At 41.1% G+C, this 27,744-nt stretch overlaps 1 protein-coding gene across 1 annotated transcript in view; it reads left to right on the top strand.

Annotated features, from left to right (window-relative positions):
* The window catches only part of TMTC2 (transmembrane O-mannosyltransferase targeting cadherins 2), a 357,678-nt gene that overhangs the window by 159,952 nt on the left and 169,982 nt on the right, over window positions 1-27,744 (top strand). Inside the window, exon 3 of the mRNA XM_040344182.1 lies at window positions 10,980-11,808. Within this exon, the coding sequence (XP_040200116.1) occupies window positions 10,980-11,808 (829 nt within the window). The remainder of the gene's footprint in view (window positions 1-10,979; window positions 11,809-27,744) is intronic.

The raw sequence follows: 27,744 nt of genomic DNA, 5'->3' as shown, positions 1-27,744 counted from the left end.
CTTGGAATATAACTGAATCTAAAACAACACTGTAAAGTTAGACTGTGTATGCATTTTATAGTTTAGTCTTCAATTTGACTAGTACGTGCCTTTTAACCACAACTACACTACAGTCGAGCACCACAAACACTATTCAATTTATTTTTAATATTAAAAGCAAACTCACCCAGCCATCCATGTTTCCATGCTTTATTTTGCTGAAAAATCACTTTGATAAACACCCTCTTGGCATTTCTAGCCGTGCCGATCTGGATAAAGGGCAGATGATCCGTGTAGCATTTACCTCTTGGAATCTATCTGCCTTTAGCTCAGGCATTCAGGCACAAGGGTGTACTTGGCTGCAAAAACCTCTTTTCCCCTCCTGAAGACTTCTGGGATGTATATCATTTGCCTAGACCTGGAAACCGGGAAGCAATTGAAAATTAAAAAAAAAAAAAAAAAGTAAAAAATAAGTAAATATAGTATTCCTTCCTATCTATTTACTAATAATTCGAACAGCATAAGTATTAAAAACAGTCGATGTTGATTGAGAGAGCAAAGTTCTGATTTAAACCCCACTAAAGCAGTCGCACAACCCCATTATAATTTAGTACTTAATAAAATGTACTGAAGCGTGTGCAATAGTCATTACCGTATAATGACATTGTCGTAGTATGAATTATTTTTTGGTTAATGTTTTTGGAGAAACAAATCATTAAACAAGTTTAAGAAAATAAATATAACGGAAAACATGAGATACCAAAGCGAGGAAGGTCATATAGGTTGTATATTAATTACAAAGTAACTTTGCAGATGGATTCAAGTTCTTATTTCTACATGTTACATGAAGCCCTCAAGCATATCATTTGTTCTCTTGATTTAATAAGTAATTCTCCTGCTCAGAAAATGAAAAATGCATACGAAAAGTACTTTTCCCATGGGTCTGAACACAGCGACTATAATGTGTGATGTAGTAATAATGTCATATCAAAGTCACTGACTAATCAAGGTTAGGGATGTGTGATCCTAGCCGGGTTCAGTTTTAGCCGGGTTTACCAAATCCAGTCGGAGGTGTCTAAACTTCAAACTTGGCACTAAATCCTTTTGAATTATGTAGGAGATTAAACCAGCTCATTTTTGCTGGCTTTTTTTCAAATCCAATAGGCAAAATATTGTTAAAAATATTAAATACAGTTTAGTATAGAGAGGGTCCTTTAATGCATCATAAGAAACGGCATAAAAAAAAAATATATAAAAAAATATATATATAATATTTTTTTTTCCTTAAGGGATGCTGTAAAGCTGCAAGTGCTGTTACAGAAAAAAAAGGGGGGGGGGGTTTGGAGGATACCATGGGGTTCCTGAAATTCCAGCCAGGCACACATCCAGATGTACAGCCTGGGTGGCAAGGAAAAGGAAGGGCAGTGAGCATGTGGCATACCTTTCCTGAATCAGACCAGGCCACATGCTTTTCAGCATTTGTGGGGTTCTCAATGTTGAGGGAAAAGGGTCTCTTCCCCACATTCCTCTTGGGGCATTGTATGTGGGTGTTTGTCAGGGGGGACTTATTATTATTTTTATACACAATTTATTTAGCGCTGACAGTTTACTCGTTATTACCTCTTTTTACTTCCAAAAGTGTCAAATATAAATAGTCACCCATGCTGTGAAAAAGTTGCTTGCAAAAAAAAAAAAAAAAAAAAGTGAAAATGTAAAATTAATTTCAATTATGTTAATTGTAAATTAAAGTGGTATTAAAACCAAAAGCAAACATTTATTACATTGTATTTTAACAATTCTTGTGATGGTTGCATTATTTATTTTTTTAGGTTTACTTTCCTTTTATTTTCACGTAAGTCTGTTTTTGAAAAGAACAAGCTCTCCTGCAGATGTAGCAATTACAGAATGAGACAAGCCATTTACCACTGGCAGAAATGTGCTTACAGCGATCAACCTTTTTTTTTTTTGTATAATTTATTTTTATTAATTTAAGAAATAACATGCAGAATAAACGGAGGTAATAACAAGTACATTTATGTAGAGACATGTGAAGGTACAAATTCAAGTATCACCCATAGACCATCAGGGATGGAAAACTCAACTAAGGGGATGAAAGGTTTAAACTTGTGTAGTAGCCTGGGTCCAGGTAGGCATTTGGAAAAATTATTCACAATCAAATGTTAAAGTGAATATAATGAGAGTTTGAGAGAAGGGAAAGGGGAGAAAAGAGGGAGAGAAAGAAAAGATTAAGGGTGGAGAGGGGGAGAGGTGGGGTGCTGGTAACCAGTGTTCTATTCTTCATGAACAAGATTTATAACTAACAGAAGAGTGATTATCATACAAAAATGGAGATAGCATTTGGCTGTATAACTTCAGGGGCTACTAACATTATGTGTTTGTAAAGAGAAGTCGTTTTGACTTTGAACCACTGGCCCATATTGAGGTGTGACGTTTAACCACTTTCTGGTGGTTCCATTATTCTGACTGGACGTCATGACGATCTCGGTAAAGAGTCTCTGACAGATCAGCCGTGTCCAATCATGGCTGATCACTGTGTAAACAGGAAGAACCATTTACCGGATTTTCCTCTCTCGCGTCTGACAGACACGAATAGAGGAGAACTGATTGGCGGCTCTCCTGAGAGGGGGGACTGCACTGATTGATTCTCACACTGGACCACCAGGGATGCCAGCAGTGAATGGCAACCAGGTATGCCACCCTGGACCACCACGGATGCCAATTGTTGCCCAGACAGATGGCAATCATAAACAGAGATGATCAAATACCACCAAAAGAAAAAGCTATATTTGTGGGAATAAAATGATAAAAATGTTGTATGGGTACAGTGTAGCATGACCGCACAATTGTCCTTTAAAAAGTGAACGTGCTGAAAATTGGCTTGGGCAGGAACGGGGGGGGGGGGGGGGGAGTTTGGAGTGCCTGGTATTGAAGTGTTTAATGTTGCCCCTAGCAATATGGGTGAGTTATTCCATAAGGCAAACATCTAATTTCTGTAGCCAACTTTTCAGTGAGGGAGTTGTAGGTTGACCCCATATAGGTATTGGGGGCCTTAGCTGTGTTTAGTAAGTGGGGAATAAGAGAACGTTTATATGGGCCGACCGTGAGGGTACCATGAAGGAGTATTGCCCATGGGTCAAGGGGGAGAGAGAGACCCACTATTTGGTTAATGAGGTTGAGTATATTTGACCAATAAGGAATTATAACATTTAACCACTTAAGACCCGGACGAAATTCTGTTGTCAGTTAAATCGACGCAGTGCCAAATCGCAAAAAGTGGCCCAGTCACTGACCAGCAAAAATGTCCGGGGCTGAAGTGGTTAACATAAAAAAAACCTTCAGACTTTACAACAACTTTAACTGGCTGAATATGTCACAATTAATATTTATAGCTGATATGGGCACTTGGCTGTGAAAATGCAGTCCTGTATCTAATCCGTGTAACATTCTCAGCTAGGAGGCTGATGTTTGATATATTAAAAAAAAATAAGGGATAATAAAAGGCTGAAGGTCGATAGTTATGTTCTGGTATTTGCAGGGTTTGTAGATTTCTACATAGTTTTGCCAAGGAATTTAGAGAGCACATACAACTTTAAGTATTTAGGAAAGTGTATTTGCTGTAAATCCTGTCTTTCAGAGGGAACACAACCCACTTTGTTCTCTCTTATGAGGCCAGAAAAATGGCAGCATTACAGCTCATGTACCATCTTCTGAATGGCAGACGTAGACCTGTGCCTCTGCTCAAAGGAATAAAAATGGCCAGTACTGCACTTGGATGCTTTTCCTATTCTGCAAGCTGCTCAATTGCAGGCCTGTCAACTAACATAATAGGGAATTGGGAGGCTCTAAAGTAAAAAGCACACAGCTGGCATGAAAAGGGTTGTGAATGGAGGGGGGCAGTAAAGGTAGGATACAAAAGAACTTGTACGAAAAGCTTGCAATTGAAGTTTTCACTGAGGTGCTGGAAAATGGCTCGGTAACAGATTGGCAATAGGATACAAATATAAGAGTTTTCATTGATATGACCTAAAACTTTCTTCTGGATGTGAGTCTTTGCAGTCTTTCCATGCTTCTACCACCAGAGATCAAGGCCCCATTTAGATAAAAAGTATGACAACCATAAAAAATGAAATACAAATGACTAGCAACTATGAGAAAATGTGAAACATGCTACTATTCTACATGTGTCATGCATGAACTACTACATAATGCCAGAAACACTTGGTTAGTTGGTACCACTTGATTAATTTTATTTATTTACAGCGGGGATATGCAATTAGCGGACCTCCAGCTGTTGCAGAACTACAAGTCCCATGAGGCACAGCAAGACTCTGACAGCCACAAGAATGACACCCAAAGGCAGAGGCATGATGGGAGTTGTAGTTTTGCAACAGCTGGAGGTCCGCTAATTGCATATCCCTGATTTACAGGGTGGATTTGATTTAAATCACTATTAAAAAGGCTTGATTTAAATCAACATTTTTTTTTTTCGCAAAAAGTCAACATTTTTAAAGAGCACTTGTCATCTCGGTCCCATAGCAGCTCCTCCTTTGACCTGCTGTTGACTCACCGACAGTCTCATTCACTTTAATGGGACGGCTGGTGATGTGGCAGTGACACAAGGTGAGGGATGTGGCGGCAGCAGATGAGTGGATGCCCGCTAACAGAAAGAAAATTAAGGTTTCCAATTTAGACTAATAAGCTGTCAGGTTAGTAAAATAGCGATATCAGAACTGATTCAATCATACAGTTTAAAATAGAGGTCGACCGATATACCGGTCGGCCGATATTTGGCCGTTTTTGTGAAATCGGCGTCGTGACCAGTAAACGAGTAGGCCCCGCTCCAGCATTCATAATGTATCCTTCCTGCGCATGGCCCCTGCACCTCACCGCAGGTCCTGTAAGTCCAAGCGTACGGCGGCGAGTAGGGGTGTGACGTCACGTTCCTTCCCCCAGCCCCCTTCAGCTCACGGTCCACTCCTTGCTCACAATATCAGTTTGGGCCACGCCTGTCTCTCCACATCACTTGCGTGCCTCGCCCCCTGCTGCTCCTGGTTCCCGGGTCTTCTGGCTCTCCTTGCGAGTAGAGGCGTGACGTCCAGTGCACGCCCCGCCCCCTGCTACGCGTTCCCGGCTCCTTATCTTGCAGCATCCGCCCCTGCATTCTAGGTATGGGCACATTTTATGTTAATAAGGGACACTCTGGGCAAATTTTATGTTAAGGGGCACGCTGATGGGTATATTTTTAATGTGTAGATGGGCATATTGTATGTTAAGGGGCACAATGCAAATTTTATGTTAAAGTGGAGGTTCACCCAAAAAATTAATTTTTAACATTACATTCAGCAGAGTTGTCCTAATGATAATCGGCTGTTTTTTTTTTTTTCGTACATACCGTATTTTCACCGCCGCTTCCGGGTATGTCTTCTGCGGGACTGGGCGTTCCTATCTGATTGACAGGCTTCCGACCGTCGCATACTGTGCGTCACGAGTTGCCGGAAGAAGCCGAACGTCGGTGCGCATGCGCCGTATAGAGCCGCACCGACGTTTCGGCTTCTTTCGGCAACTGATGCGCTGTTTGCGACGGTCGGAAGCCTGTCAATCAGATAGGAATGCCCAGTCCCACAGAAGACATACCCGCAGGCGGCGGTGAAAATACGGTATGTACGAAAAAAAAAAAATCCGATTGTCGTTAGGACAACTCGGCTAAATGTAATGTTAAATATTTATTTGTTTTTTTAACATAAAATGTGCCCATCAGGGTGCCCCTTAACATAAAATGTGCCCATATGCGTGACTCTTATTTTATGTTAAGGGGCACTGTGATAGGAACACCTGATGTAAAGGGGCGATGTGATGGGGACATCTGTGTAAAGGGGCACTGTGATGGGGACATCTGATGTAAAGGGCACTGTGATAGGGACATCTGATTTAAAGGGGCACTGTGATGGGGACATCTGATGTAAAGGGGCACTGTGATGGGGACACCTGATGTAAGAGGGCACTGTGATGGAGACACCTGATGTAAGAGGGCACTGTGATGGGGGCATCTGATGTAAAGGGGCACTGTGATGGGGGCATCTGATGTAAGAGGGCACTGTGATGGGGGCATCTGATATAAAGGGGCACTGTGATGGGGACACTTGATGTAATTTTCTGTATCCCTTTTTTATTATTTAACTAAACTGTTACATTTTACGAAATGGGGGGGGGAATAAATAAATCGGCATTGTATATCGGCCGCAAAAATCGGCATTGTATATCGGCCATCGGCCGCCACGATTTCTAAATATCTGCATCGGCATCGGCCATAGAAAAACCCATATCGGTCGACCTCTAGTTTAAAGTGTACATAGATTTGCAAAAAAATGGGATGAAGGAATATTCCTGAACTTTAGTTTATCTCATGATTACTGTGAAATTGTGTGATTGCATCAATTCATTTGATTCATTGAATGAGTTTACAAAAAATTTAAATATTGCAGAATATTCAGCCTCATGCTACATAACTAAGCTCCATTTCATGCAAAATTGTTAATGTATCTTAAAGGGGTTGTAAAGGTAAATGTTTTTTCACCTTAATGCATCCTATGCATTAAGGTGAAAAAACATCCGACGGTACCGCCCCCCCCGAACCCCCGTTTTACTTACCTGACCCTCGAAAGTCCCGCGCGCGTCCATGTGATCGTCTTCGGTTTCCAGCCTGGCCGTTGATTGGCTAGGCTGGACGGATTGATAGCAGCGCAGCCATTGGCTGGCACTGCTGTCAATCACAGCGGATGATGCGGCGCGCCGGGGGGCGGGGCCGAGTGATACAGATGGCGGCTGTGCCCGCCGCTGTATCACAGGAGTGCGCTCGCAAAAGCTTTCCACCATGCTCGCTCGCTCGCATGAAGGTAGAAAGCTTTTGCGAGGAGGAGCCGAGACAGCCGCCAAGGGACCCCAGAAGACAGGGTTAGGGGACCCTTTAAGTAGAAAACTATCTTTAGATAGATTTTTACTCCAAAAGCATTTTATTTAAAGAAGTTTGATTGAATTTTTTTTTTTTATATATATATATATATATATCATTTATATCCACCCTGTTTATTTGTTCCTATACTATGTTTGGGTCTGCCTATTTTTTTTTTCTATGATTTGCAAATTTTCTATGGTTTTTGCAATAACTGTGTTTGTCCAGTCTTGGCTTTCTGTTAAACAAAACAAATGTTTGCTTGATCATGTATTCCGGAGATTGCATTGATTACATCCTGTTATGCACGTCGGGAGTCCTCAGCATGTCCATCTGTCCCTAATAGCTTTATGAGTTGATGCACGAAAGCTGAAATTAGACCAGGGAGCTTTGGTTCTCTGAAAGGATGGGTATTGTCCAGACAGGCTATGAAATGCCGCTGATATTCCTATTCATCAGCTTCACTCAGTGGGCAAGCTTGCGGATGGTTTATCTTTCTAGTAGCCGTGACTTACAAATGTGGTCAGTAGATGTTTCCTGGAAGTTACCTTTCAACAGAGCTCCTGAAGTCTCGCTCCTCTGACACTAAAGATGAGTGAGTCTTCCTTCCATAAACATTTCATTGTTCCCCACTGTGTCAGAAAATTTGGATGTGCTTCTTCAGTATAAGATCAGATTCATTTTTAATGCATATTTTTTTAATACAACATACTGTGTTTTTATATAAGAGTGGCCTTACACTAACCTTGTTATTCAAACAAATAATTTAGAAACATAGGAAATAATTTCCTTGAGCAGATGGGTGCAGCTGCTTGTGTGGTAGCCCCTGAAATAGAAAGTAATCAGATCTAATGCGGTGTTTGTTTTCCTTTCTTGTTCTCTCTTATGAGAAGCTCAATGAAGTTAGATCAAGGATGTGAGACATCTGGTTTATAAAGTATTTGAAGCTCATGCTACAGCTGATGTAGTTTAGATTACGTTTATACCAGGCTACATTGACACGTCTATAGTGATCCTCTCAGTGAGTTATAGCTAGCACAGATTTAGAGCATAGTGTTAACTGTGTACAATAAACACTGCAACCACGGTAAGAAACACCTGTTAGTAGCGATTGTTTGTGGCAAAATTGATATTGCCATGTAATTACCAATTTTGGAATCATTCAAATTACTCTAACATTTAAACTCTTAAGACCCATTCACGCACAAAGCTGCTATTATGTTTAGTCCCATATGCTTTATCACGGCATATTGCAATGTGATCTGTAAGTGCCATGCTATCCATTTCGAGCAGCATACACAACACACCTGTGTGCTTCACTCAGATGATTTTATAGTTGAGACCAACTGAGCTAACCGCGAACCTATATAGTAATGTTACAGCAATGTGATTCCGTTTTACTTGTTTTGAAACATTATGCACATTTTTGGGGAATGGTTTGAACTAGAAAATGTGCCTTGTGTTTGCTCAGGTCTCCTTGGGGGTCTATTTTTTATTTTTTTTACACATTTTTCTAAATAAAATAATTGGAAAAATGTGTGAATCCTGGGTAACAGTTTTGTGAATCTTGTGTGTAAAAATTTAGAGCCTATTCACATTTTGTGTATTGTGGCAATGCATCCCCAAATGTGTGGCAACACACCTGCTTTATGTGCAGTGCCATTCATAGTGAATTGCACCCCAACACTTGTATATTAACACTGTGCACTACACCACAAAAAACATGTTTTCCAGTAGGGTTGCACTGATACAGAGTACTTGTACTCATGCAAATGCTTCTGATGCCTAATCTGATACCTCCATCTCCAGTTGAACCAGTCTGGCATCCACAGCTGCTGTTAGGGGCGTTTGATGATTTTTTTTTAACTGCCTCTAAAATCCCCTCTGTTAGCGTAGGCCAATAAATGCAGCTAAACGCAAAAAAAAACTGTTTTTAGCACAGCTGTGGCGCTGGCATTTTTAAAACATCATGTGTGCATGAGCTCTGCAATGCAATGTACAAGTGTGGGCCCCTAAAAAGGCCTCTTGTGTTTGCTCCCTCGTTCAATTAACTGACCTCTTCCTTCTTGGAAATTAAAGTATGTGTGTTTATTCCTTTTCTCATCTTTGATAAAGTAGAGGAGGGTCAAAATCGCACAATTTTTTTACTATCTGTGCCACATTAGGAATTTTTTCTTCATTTCCTGTCCTGTAGACTCGGCAGGAAGTGAAAGGATCTCTTTCTGTTTTGAGGATAGTTGCCTTTTTAAACAGTTGTCACAGGAACAAGTATCCCCATTGAAAGATTTCCCCTCTATTTCTGTTTCTGTTTTGATGGATAACCCATGCTGCTTCATTACAAATCCTGCAATTTGAAGGACTTGCGTCACTTGCCTGGCCCTTCTGCTCCCACATTCACATAAATACTATTATTGTCCCACCATGCAATGCATTCTGCGAATGGGCAGAGGAGATCCTGTCATTCATTCACTTCTCCCTCCTTCACAGAATATGTGGCACAAACATTGTATGGTTTCTGTGAATGGTGGGTGAGCGGTACAAGTAAAATTGTTGAGATACAAAGTTTGTTTTGTTTGCTGACTAGCTTGGAAACACTTGCATTGTATAGTTCATTCAGTTTATATCAATTTATTTAGACCTTTTATGCTGAACAGTTCATAGTATTACTTCTCCAAATGTTGCTTTGCTTTAACGTGGTTCTAAAGCTTTTCAGCTTAAAGCGTTGTTAACCCCCCAAAAAAGAAAGAAAGATCCTGCTCCTTTAAAGCATTTTATACAGCACAGCACTTGTGCTGTGTAATTTGGACCCTTGTATCACCTAAAAAACCTGACCTGACAGTTTGTCTCATCCCCTTTGCAAACACCATGATTATCATGGCTGCTGAGCCCCTGACATTGTGGTCTATTTGCGTGCCTCTGTCACCCACAGCCTGCTGTCCTGTGTCTGTCTCCTCTGTCCCCCCTCCTCCCCCTCCCCTCTCTGGGTTCAGTGCCGCCCCATCCCCCTCCCTGCTGTAGAAATATATATTATATTTTCATACTAGTCATTTTGTTTCCAAATTATGTGCCCCGTTGTCTCTGTGTTTTATAAAAAAAAATACCTCCTTCACTGTATCTCACGGCAGCCCCCGGCAATCATGTGACTGGCAGTGTCTCCTCTCTCCACTCTTTCTCTCGTCCTGCTGATGTCAGCAGGGAAACCTTGTCCCGCCCAAAACTTCGGCAAGACGACTAGACAGAAGACACAGCCGGTGCCAGGAGCCACAGTTAGATACTGTAAAGTAATAAAACACGGGGACGGGGGGGGGGCACAGTATTAGACAACAAAACGAATAGTATTAAAATGTCAAAGTGGGTTAACAACTTTAATGCTTACTATGCACCAAGGTAAAAAAAAAAAACTTCTGTGCTGCAACTCCCCCCCCCCTTTTCTTACCTTGGCCTAATTCAATCCAGCAACGTGCACAAGAGTAGTGACTTTTGCTGCTGTCTCCCGTCTCATTGGGCAGATTGATAGCAGCAGGGCAGCTCATGAGTGAGCACTTATGGGTACCCCTATAGAAATAAGCTTTCCATGGGGGCACCCGCCAAAAAGGGAGGGGTCTGGAGCACCTGTGGGGGACCCCAGAAGAAGTGGATCAGGGCTGCTCTGTGCAAAAGCAATATTTAATGTAGTAGGTAAGAGCACAAGCCTTGAGGAATGACACTTGTCTATCCCTTGTGATCTACTTTTGTACTATATTGATTTTGTTTTTACTTGCTTCTGCATACGTTTATTATATTAACCTATCTTAGAGTAATTGATGGTAAAAATAAATGTAAAAAATGTTGTGCTTTTTGAATTTACATGATAAAATTAACATAAACAAAATTGCTGTGCCAAATTATAAAGCTAAATTTAAATAGTGGTGAATATTTTTTATTTTTTTTTGTATGTGCTTTTGTCTTTTTGTTAACCTATACATTGCATACTTTCCTTAACCTTTTTAAAGAATGGTAATCTAATGGCTCTTTTGTCTTTTGGTTTCAGAGCAAGAACTTGTCTTTCGTTCTTAGCATTGGCCTTTTGGTCGCCTGGGGAGCTGTATTGCTGGGTGTGCGCTTTTACTGGATGGGAAACATGCCGCCAAGTTTCTCGAACTCTGACAACCCAGCTGCGGACTGTGAAAATCTGCTCACACGTACTCTGACCTTCCTATACTTGCCAACTAAGAACCTGTGGCTGCTTTTTTGCCCTGACACACTCAGCTTTGATTGGTCAATGGATGCTGTGCCTCTGATTAAATCACTCATTGACTGGAGGAATATACACACTGTGGCCTTTTACATTTTACTCTTCCTTCTTGCCTACACAAGTCTCAAGAGCTCGGGTATAAAAAGAGAATGCAATGGGAAAGTGTTCATGAATGGCAAGCAGAATACTAATGGCCATAGCTGTCACTCAGATTTAGAATACAAGACAACAGAGCAGAGGACTAGCATTGTATCAAAACTTGAAAATGGTGTAAAAAACCATATCAACCATGGATTGCAACTTCCTTCTACAGAAAACATTGTTGTTTTAGCTTTATCACTATTGATAGTTCCCTTTGTGCCCGCTAGTAATCTATTTTTTTACGTCGGCTTTGTTATTGCAGAGCGTGTACTTTATATTCCTAGTATGGGATTCTGTTTACTAATAACCATGGGGGCCAGAGCTCTTTATATTAAGGCCCAAAAAAGCTTTCTCAAAAGCCTCATATTTTATGCGGCTGCTTCATTAATTGTTTTTTACGGACTGAAAACTGCTGTTAGGAATGGGGATTGGAAAAACGAAGAAATGCTTTATAGATCAGGAATACAAGTGAATCCAGCTAAAGGTAACCTTTGCTTTTTTTGTTAAATTATTGTTTTCTTTGTAGTCTGTTAAGAAATGTTAAATCTATTTGCCTTTTGACGTTTTGTTCTCCTAAACGGAAATTGTATGTCCTGCAATATTTAAATGTTTCTGTTTCCATATTGTGTTCTGACTTTTGCTTGTCTAGTCTGTTGAGTAATACATTGCATGTCCTTGTAGCCTCATTAAGTTTGTTTAAACAAATGACTGAAAGATGAGCGGCAGGTTTAATGCCTGTTTAGATAGCTTTTCACACTGCTCTGCACATACAATATGGTACTGAAATGCAAGCTTCCAAAACTCCCATTTACAACGACATTATCTATATAGAGTGCCAACATGTAGTATTTACTGGACATGTCTTTATCTTTTGTGTTCTTACTGCTCTTACTGCATTATTAAGTCACAAAGCATGACTAAAGTGGATACTGCCGGTCACTGCTTGTGCAACATCAGAGAGACGGAAGAGTAGAAATGTACATCGTTTTACAGTCTTTAATAGAGAGGTTTCCATGCTGAACCCCAGAAAGTAACAAAATGTTTACTCCCCCTTCTCCCACCCGCCCACCCCATATGTCCCCAGCTGATACAGGATACTAAAATACATATTATTTAAAGTGGATGTAAACATTTTTTTATGCTCCCACCCCCACTCCTTTTCTGAAGTCATGTGGTTACTTTTCTGGATTTTGACTGGATGTTAGAAATCATAGCAGAATTTAGTGTAAGGAATACACTGGAGAAAATGCATGTTGACAAGGGCAATGAAGAGGAGGGCGGGGAGTCTACTGACATCATGACTCCACCCACCGAGCTCTAGACAACAGATCCACCCACAGAATCTGCAGTTTTTCCGTTCTTATAACAGACAGAGGGGAGACATTTGACAGGTAAGGATACATGCAGGAGGCATGTATATCCTTATAGATCAGCACTATAGCAGTACTTTAGAAAGGATGAGAGTGGGCTTACATCCACTTTAAGGGATGAGACTGAAATGACCTTTTCCCATGATCCCATGACAGCCCACCCACTGGTCCTCCTCTGTTCTTGTTCTTGTGTGTTGGAATGTGAATGGGCCCTCCTATATCACCATACATAGTTCAGGACCAATGCTGACCACATTAGCGAGAGGGGTGCCTACAAGACTATCTTGCTTTAAAGCTACAATTATTATTTTTTTTTCTTTGTAATAATTTGAAGGTTGAATGAAAAGGTTTTATTCTTTTTTTTTTTCCCTAAAAGTAGGACAGCCCCTCCAATTGATGCAAACATGTTTAATACAATACATTTACCTTTTTGTTATTTCTGGGCTCAATATAAAAACTGGTCATTGCATTGCTCATTATCTAGTACTGTGGGCTACTAATCAAGCATACAGTGTTCAGGACTTCACAATTGATGTCGTCATTCTACCTCCATCATTATCCTTTTGGCTGTGTGGGTATAGCAGATAACTAAAGTGCAACATTAGAGGCTTCCTACCAGTTGGTATGTTTGTACACTGCAAGTCTTTATGCAGGAAGCTGCAACATCCCTACACTAAGAAACTGGTAAAGCAGAACTCCATGTACACAGCTCAACACACTGGTGGCATACATATACAGTACGTATACGATTGATGGAAGGGGTTTGTATGTTGAGATTGTTGTCTTACCATTAGTGCACTCCTTTTGATAATTGTGGTCCAACTTTATGCCAACAAATGTTGGATGACAGGCTAGTAAATTTTAGGCGGACAACAGTTTGACGTCAGATTTTTGTACGGTCAGTACACAAATCCGTCACACAAAAGTCAAAAGTACAAACACGAATGCTCAGAATCCTTGTTTACCAAACACACAATTATTATAAGGGGCCCACAGGGTGGCGCTCAAGAGCTGAAATTCCTCGTAATACGTCACTACGTTTGTGTTTGTGGCACAACAATTGTGTACCGTTGGTATGCAAGACAATATCCTGGCACACGCTGTGTACAAGGCTTAAGAGTTGTTTTGCTTGACAGAATATTTGTGTTTTTTTCCATCTAGTTATAAATTAGAACCATAGTAAAGAAAATATGTTAAGAAACATTATGCATTACTTTCACAGGCTTTTTGATTTTGTTCAAACCATAAAAATATTGAAAGACGCAGCATAGCAAAAACTGATGAAAGAGTCAAAGATAATTGTAATTGTTTGGTAAATAAGTTATAAGAACAGCCAAAGTTCATCGGGGATAAAACATGCTTGGGGAAAACAAAATCGATACTATAACTATTAGTTATGGATGAATAGATTTTGGACACTCTCATCCATTTATGGTTTGGTGCTCCTTTCCGTATTTCTTTGTTTGAACAAAATCAACTGTAACATGGGCCTAACTGTTTGTTTGATGAGCTTGGGTAGCCCGTGAAAGCAATGCATAATGTTTTTTCTACATATTTTCTTTATTTTTGGTTATTTAGAAAAATATTTTTTCTTTGTGGTAAATATGAAATATTGCATATTCATATTTTGTGTTCTTCTTTTGTGCTTTTCTTCTCTGTCTCTTTCAGAAATTCAGATTTGACCTTTGTGTGTGTGTGTGTATATATGTGTATATATGTATATGTATATGTATATATATATATATATATATATATATGTATATGTATATGTATATGTATATGTATATATATATATATATATATATATATATATATATATATATATATATATGTGTGTGTGTGTGTGTGTGTGTGTGTGTGTGTGTGTGTGTGTGTGTGTGTGTGTATATGTATACAGGGGCGGACTGACAACTCATGGGGCCCCCGGGCAATAGAAGATTATGGGGCCCCTCTGGCTTACAGATGGCCACCACGCCAGGAGGTAGTGCAGAGGCGGGCAGCTAAAATCTTGGGATATTCACATTAAAAGCATGTCATTTTCGGACATATCAGGGACAGATCTAAAAAAAACACAGATTTTTACATACTGTCCCTGGTTTTACTGAGCCTGGCAACCCAGATGGGGCCCCCTAGTGGCATGGGGCCCTCGGGCAGTGCCCGAGTGACTCAATGGTCAGTCAGCCCCTGTATGTATATGTGTGTGTGTATATATATATATATATATATAATAACTTGGCTTTTAGCAACAATTTGGTCACTGAATTCCTTGGGGAACCCTGCCATGCCTAAAATGTCTAGTAATGTGTAAATCATCCTGTACATCTGGAAGAATTGACCAACTATTTGTTTTTGTATTAAGACATTTCTGTACTTTTTTTTTTTTAACTATGGAATTAAATCGTTGATTAAGGAAGCTACTTTATGCACTGTTTTGGTATTTTAAGAAAACTAACTCAAGGTGAAACCTTTTTATTACTTTCATTATTCATTTTTATTGCAACTGTTTACTATTTACACCATAAAAAAAAGGTGATAATGATTTCATTAAATGTTACTTTCTCCAAACACAGTATAAAAGCAGAATGTGTTAATACCAATATTACAAATTAGAAAAACATTTAAACAGGCAGAGTAATTATACCTCCTGACAATATTTGATCATTAATACAGTGATTCTGTTTTATGCAATACATTATGTGTACTATTGATCTGAAAGTCTGTAGGGAAAATCTGTAGATGAGTTCCTCATTTTTAAAATACATTTTTTAATGAGGTTTATTGGATTAACAGAAAATGCGCAATATGCATCAAAACAAAATTAGACAGGTGCATAAATGTGGGCACCCTAACAGAAAAATCACATCAATATTTAGTAGCGCAGAAATAACAGCCTCTAGACGCTTCCTATAGACTGTAATGAGTGTCTGGATTCTGGATGAATGTATTTTGGACCATTCCTCTTTACAAAACCTCTCCAGTTCAGTTTGGTTTGATGGTTGCCGAGCATGGACAGCCCACAGATGTTCAATGATATTCAGGTCTGGGGACTGGGATGGCCATTCCAGAACATTGTACTTGTTCCTCTGCATAAATGCCCGAGTAGATTTTGAGCAGTGTTTTGGGTCGTTGTCTTGTTGAAATATCCAGCGACGGCATAACTTCAACTTTGTGACTGATTCCTCAACATTATTCTCAAGAATCTGCTGTTATTGAGTGGAATCCATGTGACCCTCAACTTTAACCAGATTCTTAGTATCGGCACTGGCCACACAGCCCCACAGCATGATGGAACCTCCACTAAATTTTACTGTGGGTAGCAAGTGTTTTTCTTGGAATGCGGTGTTCTTTTGATGCCTTGTTATGACCAAATCTTTGTTTCATCAGTCCACAGCACCATATTCCAAAATGAAGCTGGCTTATCCAAATATGTGTTCGCATACCTTAAGCGACTCCGTTTGTGGCGTGTGTGCAGAAAAGGCTTCTTTGGCATCACTCTCCCATACAGCTTCTCCCTGTGTAAACTGCGCTGAATTGTTGAAGGATGCACAGTGACACCATCTACAACAAGTTGATGTTGTAGGTCTTTGGAGGTGGTCTGTAGGCTGTTTTTGGCCGTTCTCACCATCCTTCGCCTCTCCACTTCTGGCCTTAACAAGAACTGTGCCTGTGGTCTTCCATTTTCTTACTATGTTCCTCACAGTGGACACTGACCCCTTATATCTCTGCAATAACTTTGTGTAGCCTTCCCTTAAACCATAATGTAGAACAATCTTTGTTTTCAGGTCATTTGAGAGTTTTTTTGAGGCCCCCATGTTGCCACTCTTCAGAGGAGAGTCAAAGAACAACATGCAATTGATTTTCAAAGTCGCATAGATAGGAATGGGTGCCATTGAAATCAATGGGCTGTGACTTGACATGCAACTTTTTTAAATCCTGCATCCTGTAAAGCATTGCACCCACGTTCAGCAGATTGAGGGTGCAATGTCATGATCCTGTAGACTCTCAGTCAGCGGTTTGCTCATACCTCCTGTCCTAGGAGACAATTACTGCACTACAGGTAGAATTAATCAATGAACTACAAGAGGGTTTGCCACAGTCCTTAGAATTCACTGAGAACTACAAGCCATCTCCTGCAGTTGAAGATGATAGATTTATGCACGGCCACGCTGTTTGAATTATGGCAGTGGGTGGGTGGAGAGGATCCCCTGCCTGCTGTCACAATGAGGGATGGGGGCATGGACAAGTGCTCTTTGTTTACATGTCGCATCCTAAATAGGGGTGTAGCATGTAACATGTTACCAAAGGTGAATTTATCAACGTTACCAAAGTTGAAAAAATTACACTTTCTGTTCGGATCACCAGGTGAAAAAAAAAAGCTTAAAATAACTCATACAGCTACCACATCTAAGAAATTGTAAGCTGCAATGTATTAAAGTGTTACTAAAGCCACAACAGTAAAATCAGTCTGTATATGCAGTAAAGCATGCTTGTTATTCTCACTGTTTAACCTAAAGGGGTTAATCCTTTGCATTATGTAAAAAGACTGTTTGATCCTGTCTATCTGATCATCTCCTTCTACTGTCTCCAAAAAATAACCTGGTATTTACAGAACCAGTAGCACAGTGCTTTTGGAGACAGTAGAAGGAGATGATCAGAGAGACAAGCTGCACATGCTCAGTTTGGGTATTGCTAGAGTTTTTTTTTTTTCTTGAGTGATCAGCACAGGGCCAATCAGCATTATCCAGACAGAGGGTCAATGGACAATCGTGGAAAAATTAAAACTCCTCCTACACACTCTAACCAGATATTAATAGAAGTCATAAGACTGCTCTAACTGCTGATGAAAAAAGGCATTTAGCAGTTTATATTTACTAAAATAATTGCATTGCCAAGTATTTTTTTTTCTATTTAGCACTGTGCTACTTCAACCTCTTGCCAGCCGGCCATCGTTAACCCCTTTATCGCCCCCTTATTGTTAACGCCTTCCCTGCCAGTGTCATTTTTACATTGATCAGTGCATTTTTATAGCACTAATCAATGTAATAATGTCACTGCTCCCCAAAAAGTGTAATTTTGTCGCAGACTGCCACCATTGCTAGTAAAAACAATAAAAGTCCCTTTTATCTATCCCATAGTTTGTAGACGCGATATGTTTTTCACAAGCCAATAAATATACCCCTTTTACAATTTTTTCCCCCAAAAAATTATGTAGACAAATATAAATCGGCCTAAACTGATGAATAATTTTTTTTTTTTTATTATCAAAATTTTTAGTAATTTTTCAACAATTCCATTTAACAATATATCACATATCAAAAACATTATAATAATGTAAACACCATTATCTATATCCTATACACCCCCCTCCCAAAAAGAAAGAAGAAGAAAAAAAAAAAGACAAAGGAAATTGTCCCCCTCACCCCCACTTATTCCCTGTGACTCTCTCCCACCCCCCCCTATAAAAAAAAATAAACAAAAAGGGTCGGGGGGTAGGGAAAAAAAAGAAAAACATTTTTTTTCCTTTCCCTTTTCTTTCTCCCTTTCTTCAAAAAAAAAACCCCTTATATAAGAGGCTTCTAAAAAGCAATTTTACCCCTTTAACTTATCACTCTTATCACTCCTCACTCCTATTACCACGCCACCCTTCCCTAAAAAAAAAAATAAACATTTACCCATAAGTTATGAATATTTTTTTTTATATATATATACATACTTTTGGATATGTGTTCTAATTGTCGCTCTTTGTTTATAGTGCAAAAAAAAAAAGCAGAGGTGATCAAATGTCGTAAAAAGAAAGCTCTATTTGTGTGTGGGGGGGGAAATACGTAAATTTTGTTTGGGTACATCGTCGCACGACCGCGCACTTGTCAGTTACAGCGATGTAGTACCGTATATATAATATAGATATTTAATATCTCAAATAGAGCTTTATTTTGGTAGTATTTGATTAACGCTGGGTTTTTTATTATATAAACTAAAGACTGAACATTCTGAAAAATACTGTATATATATTTTTAACTTTCTGCTATAAAAAATATCCGATTAAAAATGTCTTCATAAATTTTGGAAAAAAATAAATTCTGCTACATGTCTGGTTAAAAGACTAAAATTAGTGGACTAACTGCCACTGACATCACCAGTGATGTGAATACAGTGATAATACTATTTACTGTCACTGTAGTGATGGCAGTGAAGAGGTTAACATCTAGGGTGATCAAGGGGTTAAATGTGTGCCTAACAATGTGTAATGTGTGTATTATGTGCTGCTTTTTACTAAAGATTTTTAGTATTCCAGCTTTGTATATAAGAAACTTAGAGATCATTTCCTCTGTACAGAGCCTTGTGTTAATTGCCAACATAGGCTGTGTGCTGATTGGACACAGCCGATCAGCAGGTCCCAGTCATGATTTATTGGCTGAAACCTGCTGACAGACTCCCGCTGTGCACAGTCCCAGCGGGTGTAGGCAGGAGGGGGGGGGGGGGTGCATAGCCCAGGAACAGACAGCAACATTCCAGTATGTCACTCTGCCTGTACAGGCCGCAATAAATATTGCAGGCTGGTGGTCCCATAAAATGGTAGTTTTCATTTGAGGACTACATATTTAATAAGCATACAGCAGATGTTAAGAAGATCCAGGGGGATTTTTAGTTGAATTTTTCAAGTTATCATAGCTTTTCATCTAAAGAATAAACTGGGGTTGCAAATGTTAGGATCAGTTTACTGACCTTGTACAATATACATAAATGGAGGTGAGACTACCTTTTAAATCTTCACCTATCTCACATTTCTATTACTGTCGGTTTTTGTTGTGTTTGATACCAAGCTTCTAGGTAAAAGTAATGCTTCAGGTCACGTTGGCTTTTGGCATCCGTGGAACTAGAATCTTGCATAAATCCCAGGAAAATATGTAGTTTTAGGCCAGAGACCTTAAAAGTATCCGGAAATCCCAATTTGTAAGTCTGCTGGATGTTGCTTAAAATACCTGGGAAATCAATCAGAGAAAGTTTGTGTACTCTATTTTTCCTGGCAAATATCTGAATATGTTAGATGTGAATGAAAATAAGATATTTAATGCAGTCATATGAATTTTTATAATGACCCTACAGTTTGGATGGGCAGTTTTTTCATACTTTAAATAAAACTTCTGGAAGCATGATGATTTATTTGTAAACACCCTAGTATATTTTTGTGAATAAATCAAAATCCTGGTCTTTATCCACTTGAGCCCCAGGCTAGTTCTGACACTTCCCACATATGTAAAAATTATATTTTTTTTTTGTTATATAATGTTTTAGGGGTTCTATGAAATTTTCTATTTTTTAATCAAAGGCCCTAGGGAATATAATTGTGGATGTTGCATATTTTCATGTCTCAACGCTTTTTCAAACGCACATTTTTCTTAAAAAAAAATACACTTTAATGAATTTTAATGCACACAAACATATATATTGCCCAATTGTTTGTTAAAATATAAAGGATGGTACACTATAAAACTTTGTACGCCCGTGAAACTGCACCAAACTACGGTGCCTAAAAAAATCTCCATAGACAAAGGGCCAGATCCACAAAAGAGATACTCCGACTTAACTGCTGTTCAGTCTGTGTGTAACTTTGGAAACGATCCTCAAAAGGCTTTTTCCAAAGTTAGGCAGAAGATCCGGCATGTGTAATTGAATTACACTGCCGAATCTTAGGATGCAGTACCGCATCCGCCGCTGGGGGCATTTCGAGTCGAAATGCCGTTTCTAGTATGCAAATTAGCACTTAAGGCGATCCACAAAGCTTTCCAGCTTCCTTTTTGCGCCGTAAGTGTTATTTTGCAAGTGTAAAATTAGGGCTGGTGTTACAAAGTGTAAACTAGTCACACCATGTAAAAGCCCATTCCAGCGACGGCATTTGGTATGCTTTCCCGAGGGAGAACTCCACGGCAATTTGTAAAAACAAAACCGGCATGGGTTCCCCCCCAGGAGCATACCAGGCCCTTAGGTCTGGTATGGGTTGTAAGGGGACCCCCCCCTACGCCGAAAAATCGACGTAGGGGGTCCCCCTACAATCCATACCAGACCCGTATCCAAAGCACGCTACCCGGCCGGTCAGGAATGGGAGTGGGGACGAGCGAGCGCCCCCCCCTCCTGAGCCGTGCCAGGCCGCATGCCCTCAACATGGGGGGGTTGGGTGCTCTGGGGCAGGGGGGCGCACTGCGGGCCCCCCCACCCCAGAGCACCCTGTCCCCATGTTGATGAGGACAGGACCTCTTCCCGACAACCCTTGCCATTGGTTGTCGGGGTCTGCGTCGGTGCCTACCCACGTGCACCCACCACGTGGGTACCTACCGGAGCATGATGGGACGGTGATGCCTATATAAATGGGATGCAAGGCGCGCTTCCATCCTTACAGCGACAACAGGCGACGAGGCAACATCGGAAGAAAGGAAGAGAAGACCCTGACGCCACAGAAGACCGCGCTGGCTGCCTGTTAGAAATTGAGCTAACACACAAACATAGCAGGCAGCCAGCGCTGAAGAAGAAGGCACCGGAGAGCTGCAGAAGAACCGGGGTTCGCCGAGTCAACAGCGGAAGAGGGGAGAAGATGGAAGAAGCCCCCCGGAGTCCGGAGAAGCCCCCCCCGGAGAGCGGAGAAGCCCCCCGGAGAGCGGAAGACCCCCGGAGAGTGGAAGACCCCCGGAGAGCGGAAGAAGAAGCCCCCCCTGCTAATTGAGCTAATAACGAAGACAGGGGGGGCATCCGGAGCAGAATAATAAAATATTTTAAAAAGCCTTGTGTTGTGTGTTTACTAACTAACTTTTTGCCTACAGGTGAATGGATAGGGGTACGATGTACCCCATATCCATTCACTTAGGGTGGGGGGCCGGTATCTGGGGGCCCCCTTATTTGAGGGGACTCCCAGATTCCGATAAGCCTCCGCCCGCAGACCCCGACAACCAATGGCAAGGGTTGTCGGGAAGAGGTCCTGTCCTCATCAACATGGGGACAGGGTGCTCTGAGGTGGGGGGGCCCGCAGTGCGCCCCCTGCCCCAGAGCACCCAACCCCCCCATGTTGAGGGCACGCGGCCTGGCACGGCTCAGGAGGGGGGGGGCGCTCGCTCGTCCCCACTCCTTTCCTGGCCGGCCGGGTAGCGTGCTTTGGATACGGGTCTGGTATGGATTGTAGGGGGACCCCCTACGTCAATTTTTCGGCGTGGGGGGGTCTCCTTACAACCCATGCCAGACCTAAGGGCCTGGTATGCTCCTGGGGGGGGAACCCATGCCGGTTTTTTCTTTGAAAATTGGCATGGAGTTCTCCCTCAGGAATGCATGCCGCTGTCATTTTTTTTTTTTTCCCGACGCAACTTTTTTAAGCCGTCGCGATCCTCAAAACTCGGCGTAACGTAACTTCGCGCATGCGCAGTACGGCCGGCGCGGGAGCGCGCCTCATTTAAATGGGACTCGCCCCATTTGAATAGGAACGCCTTGCGCCGGCGGAATTTTAGTTACACAGCCTGAAATTTCTAGATAAGTGCTTTGTGGATCAGGCACTTAGGTAGAAACTTTAAGGCAGTGTAACTTAAATGGGATTTTTTAAGTTACGCCAGGTTTTTGTGGATCTGGCCCCTAGTCTTTACAGGTTTCCATTTTAGAGTTAGAGTAGTCCTAGCACTACAATGATTTAGCTCGCTCTGATGTTGGCAATGACACCTAGCATGTTTAGTGCGATTGGCATTTGCCTACATGCACGTTCACATTTGAGCGTGAGCATGTGGAGGCACTTTAAATTTCCCTTTTTCTTTTTTTCTTTTTACATGGGTGGAGCCTGATGGGGAGCCGTTCAAATTCCCATTCAAATTCCCATCACACAAGTTCTCCTGAAAAAAGCTTAAGGATACTGGGGAAGGAGGCTGGATTCCTCCACTCCCAAACTGTGTAGCTGCCATTGCGGAGGTGAGCTGGCTGCTTCATTTTCCATTCCGTCATCTGGCTGCTGGGAAGTGATCGCCACCTTCTCACCCTGTGCCTCCGGAACTGCCACAAGTGTGGGGCAGAGGTCTTCAGCTGGGGAAGTTCCTTGCAACTCCACATATACTGCCCTTGGTGCTGGGCAGAGTACAGTGAAGTTTGGCCCTGATACCAGCTCTTCTGCTGGAGGCTCATCAGGTTGTCACAGATACGTTCTATAATCAGTAACGAAACCTCCTGCAGCACTGAATGCCCATTCTGAAAGCACACTGCACACTGTAGCCACAGACAAGGAAGCATATCATCCCAGTATCTATTACATTCAACGTTTTCACTGCCAATAGAACTAAATTATCTTTTCTATACTGTACTACAGTCATGCAAACACTGAGGACATGCTTGAGTTTACTCTACACACTTCCCCAAACAAATTAAAGCGGAGCATCATTCTCTCAATCCATATTGACTATTTTTAAGATAGATTAGATAGATATTTATTTTTAAACTTTTTTTTTTTTTTTACATTTCTTCAGATAATTTTAGATTTTCCAGGACTAGGCAAATTATGTCTTGCATCCCAGAAATCTTTAGGAGGGGAGGAAGGTTTTTCTCAGCTAAACACACCCTCCTGCCTGCCAGAGCTAAGGGCATATGGATGCCAAGAAGTGATTGCTACATGAATCATCTGCCCTTATTCAAGATGGCCAAGGCCAGAAATGCTCAGCAAAATAAAACATGGAGACCTGGCTGGATGGCTGTGTTTGTTTAGAATAATAAAATAGCGGTTTGGGTTATGGTGCTCAGATGTAGTGTAGTTCCGCTTTAAAGCCAGAACACCAGATTGATGAAAATCCTCTGTAAAAAAAACACCCTGGGCTTCATTTTCATCTCTCACAGGAGAGTGTTTTTTTCACAATTACTTTTGTTACTTTTTAGCTAGCAGTAGGACATTTCTTCTGCGTGTTTGAAGAATGTTCTAATCAGTAGTCAAGTCTGTCTCGGGTATGTATTACAGCATGAATTTTGTTATAGCTTTTGTGAAATAAATGGGCTTTAATTGCTTAATACCTTTCAGCTGTAAATTGGATTAAAAGTTTAATTTAAAAAAATGAAATAGGATCCATGACAGTGAAACACCTGACATCAGTTTGATAAGCTGTGAACGATTATAATTTTTGGTGAGAGGTGACATTTTAGCACGTATCTGAAAAGTGAATAGATGTACCCATGTGTTGATGCATTTATATGTATTTTAGTGTACAAGTCAGCTGAAAGGAAAAGCTTTTAGTTGATTGTATTTAGAACATTTGCAGCTTATATTTTATCTCAGTTTCCCTGGTATATTAATGCATGAACACAAAGGGTAACTTGACAAACTGACAGGGAAAAAATAAGTTCCATATTTTAACGGAAAGCAAAGCATTGTAGTGTAGCAAATCACATTACACTATAATTGAGCACTAGATAATAGTGCGAAACGCATCAGCTGTTTTACCCCTGTCGTGTGCTGTGACTTGTAGTGCATTTTTCCTCTTTTAAATAAAGACAACCATCAAGGTTTTTTGGAGTGCGGCTGTCCATATTTCCTCTTTTTACTTGTTGCCTTGTGCATTGCCAGCACCCTTGATTTCCGGAGACCATACTAATCATCCCAACACAATCCACCTGGAGGTGTAGCTCTCTCTCTTACACTATAATTGATCTTCTTTATTATTATTTTGTGCAGGTGTTAAGTGTGACAGTATGCTAAATGTCTGCTGTAGAGTAATTTTTCTTAACCACTTCCGGACCGCCCGTCGTCGTCGTATGTTGCCAATTTGAAGAGGAATAACGTTATGGCAGCAGATAGCTGCCATAACCCCAGTATCTTCAAGAGCGGGCGGTCCGCTTCAAGATAAAAATGGTCTCTGCGGCGGATTCGGAGAGGAAGAGGGCCCCCCTCCTGCCGCTCTCCGGTGCCCTCCGCCGCTTACCGTATTCGTTGGCAGAGCCGATCAGATCCTTCTATGTCAGTGGCCTGGAGACGAGTGAGGGTAAGATGGCCCCCACCTGTCTCCATACCACTGCAGGGCGAAAGCGACGTCAAAACGTCACTTCTACCCAATGCTCTTAGCAACATTTTTATTAAATTTTTTATGTCATAAAATTATTTAAATTTTTATTGCATTTTAGTGTAAATATGAGATCTGAGGTCTTTTTGACCCCAGATGTCATATTTAAGAGGACCTGTCATGCTTTTTTTTTAAAAAAGTTTAATCGTTTTTTAAAGCACCCTCTCGCGTGCAGAAACGCATACATGAGCAGCACCCACATATGAAAACGGTGTTCAAACCACACATGTGAGGTATCGCCGCGAATGTGAGCGAGAGCAATAATTCTAGCCCTAGACCTCCTCTGAAACACAAAACATGCAACCTGTAGAATTTTTTAAACGTCCCCTATAGAGAGTTTTTTAAGGTAAAAGTTTGTCGCCATTTCACGAGCGGGTGCAATTTTGAAGGGTGACATGTTGGATATCAATTTACTCGGCATAACATTATCTTTCGCAATATAAAAACAAATTGGGCTAACTTTAGTTTTGTCTTATTTTTTTTTATTCGACAAAGTGAATTTTTTCCCCAAAAAATGCACTTGTAAGACCGCTGCACAAATACGGTGTGACAAAGTATTGCTATTTTATTCTCTAGGGCAGTGTTTGACAAATTTGCTTGGAATCTATTGGCCAGCTAAAAAAGTCAGGAGCCAAGAACACGCCCTATCCCGCCGAGCTTGAGCGCAGAAGCGAACACATACGTGAGTAGCGCCCGCATATGAAAGCGGTGTTCAAACCACACATGTGAGGTATTGTCGCGATTGGTAGAGTGAGCGAAATAATTCTAGCCCTAGACCTCCTCTGTAACTCAAAACATGCAACCTGTAGAATTTTTTAAATGTCGCCTCTGGAGATTTTAAAGGGTAAAAATGTGTTGCCATTCCACGAGCGGACGCAATTTTGACGCGTGGCATGTTGGGTATCAATTTACTCGGCGTAACATTATCTTTCACAATATAAAAAAAATTGGGCTAACTTTACTGTTGTCTTATTTTTTAATTAAAAAAAGTGTATTTTCTCCCAAAAAAGTGCGCTTGTAAGACCGCTGCGCAAATACTATGTGACAGAAAGTATTGCAACGACTTCCATTTTATTCTCTAGGGTGTTAGAATAAAAAAAATATTTGTAATGTTTGGGGGTTCTAATTAGAGGGAAGGAGAATGGCAGTGAAAACACAGGGGAAGCTCCATTAGCATTGCTGGTTGTCTTGTCATGCCATGCCAATGGCCACCACAAGATGACGCAGATCACAGAATGAAGCATAGGCCTGCAGAAGGGCGCAAAGCCAGGGTCTCAATTACCAGCGGTCATGGCCCGATGCGATCATGCAGCGGGGGGAGGTGGGGGTGCACGGAGACACAGGATGGCATATCCTGTGTCTACATGCACCCCACCTCCCCCGCCGCACAAACTCGTTGCGCCGGTAGAAGAGGCTGCGGCTTTGTGGCCCTCTGCAGGCCTATGCTTCCTTTCCCAGGTACCAGGTCACTAATTCTAGTCGCAATCGTGACCTGGCGCCTGGATGTTTGTTTTCTGTTAATGTATGGTCTTTTTATTTTATATATTTTATTTTCCAATAATGTTTATTAATTTTCTTCCGAAAAAAAAAAAGGAATAAAACATACAAAAGTAACATCTTCCATAAGAAATGGTTTAGCGAACTGAATCGCATCACAAAGTGCCGTTGCTTTTTGAGGATACAACCTCCTATAGCATATGAATCATCACAGCTTGTCGCAAGCAATATAGACATTACTTAGCAATACTTCTAATATGTAAAAGAAAAGAAGGAAATAAAGAAATAGAAGATTCAATCCCGTGGGGGAATGACATGTAAGAAGACAGTGGAGTATGTTCCTTGAACATTCCACAAAACGGAACCTAAAAGCCGCTTGACTCAGGATCACCAGTCAAGTAGCCAATCCATGGGTCCCAGACTTTATAGAACTGCTTCATCTTGTCCTGTGTGATTGCCGTTAGCCTCTCATTCAGCATAAGCCAGGACAATTTATATTTAAGCTGATCAAATGGCAAGGCCGCCGACTTCCAGTTTCTCGCTATGGTTATTTTCGCTGAGGTAAATATGAATGCCACCAGTCGTCTCTGGGAACCAGAAGCGTCAGGTACCTTGCCCCCCAGGTGCGCATGTTTAGCAGATTTCACTAAATTAATCTGGGTCAGAGAATAGATGAAGTTGTACAACTTGATCCAGAACCTCCGGACCCTAGGACAGGTCCACCACATATGGTAGGTGGAGCCCGCCTGGCCACATCCCCGAAAGCATTCCTGAGAGGCACCCGGCACAAAAGCGGCCAGTCTAGCCGGAACCATATACCATCTCAGCAAGACCTTGTAGTTAGCCTCTATAATGGAAGTATTCATGATCGAGCGAGATGCGGACTCTGACAGTCCATACCATTCATCAATCTCAAACGTCTCCTGAAGATCCTGTTCCCATTGGAGCATATAGCTCAGCTTTTTCGAGGTATATGATAGAATAGAATAAATAAAGCAGACATATGGCCTCTGATTTTGTCATATTGCTTACATACATACTCCATAGAAGTCATAGTAGTTAGATCCCCTTTACGAGCTACAGTTTGCAAAAAATGGTACAGTTGCGTATATCTGAAACGTTCAGTCGCTGGCATTTGATATTTTTCTACTAGTGTTCTCTCTGACAATATCCCTTTGTGATCGTAAAAAGATCCGCTATTCGTAAAAGACCCTTATTTGTCCACCAATTAAACCCAAAGGTAGAGAGGCCCGGGGTGAAATCCCTGTTCCTTTACAGGGGGGCTAATGGGTTGTGAGGGGACTTAAATTTCCTAGACCTCGAGAGTCTGTCCCAAATTTCCAAGGAGAAGGAAAGAGTGGGACACAGTATGATAGGTCTGTCTTTTCATAGGTAGCCACATAATGTGGGAGATCAATTCAGGGTGACAGGAATAGGATTCCATAGTCATCCATATTGCGTTGGGTTTTTGGGAATGGTGCCTCGTGA

The sequence above is a fragment of the Rana temporaria genome, chromosome 3 (genome assembly GCF_905171775.1).
Source record: "Rana temporaria chromosome 3, aRanTem1.1, whole genome shotgun sequence".
NCBI lineage: Eukaryota > Metazoa > Chordata > Amphibia > Anura > Ranidae > Rana > Rana temporaria.
Note: the sequence above shows the minus strand (reverse complement) of the source record. Positions and strands in the feature narration are given on the sequence as shown.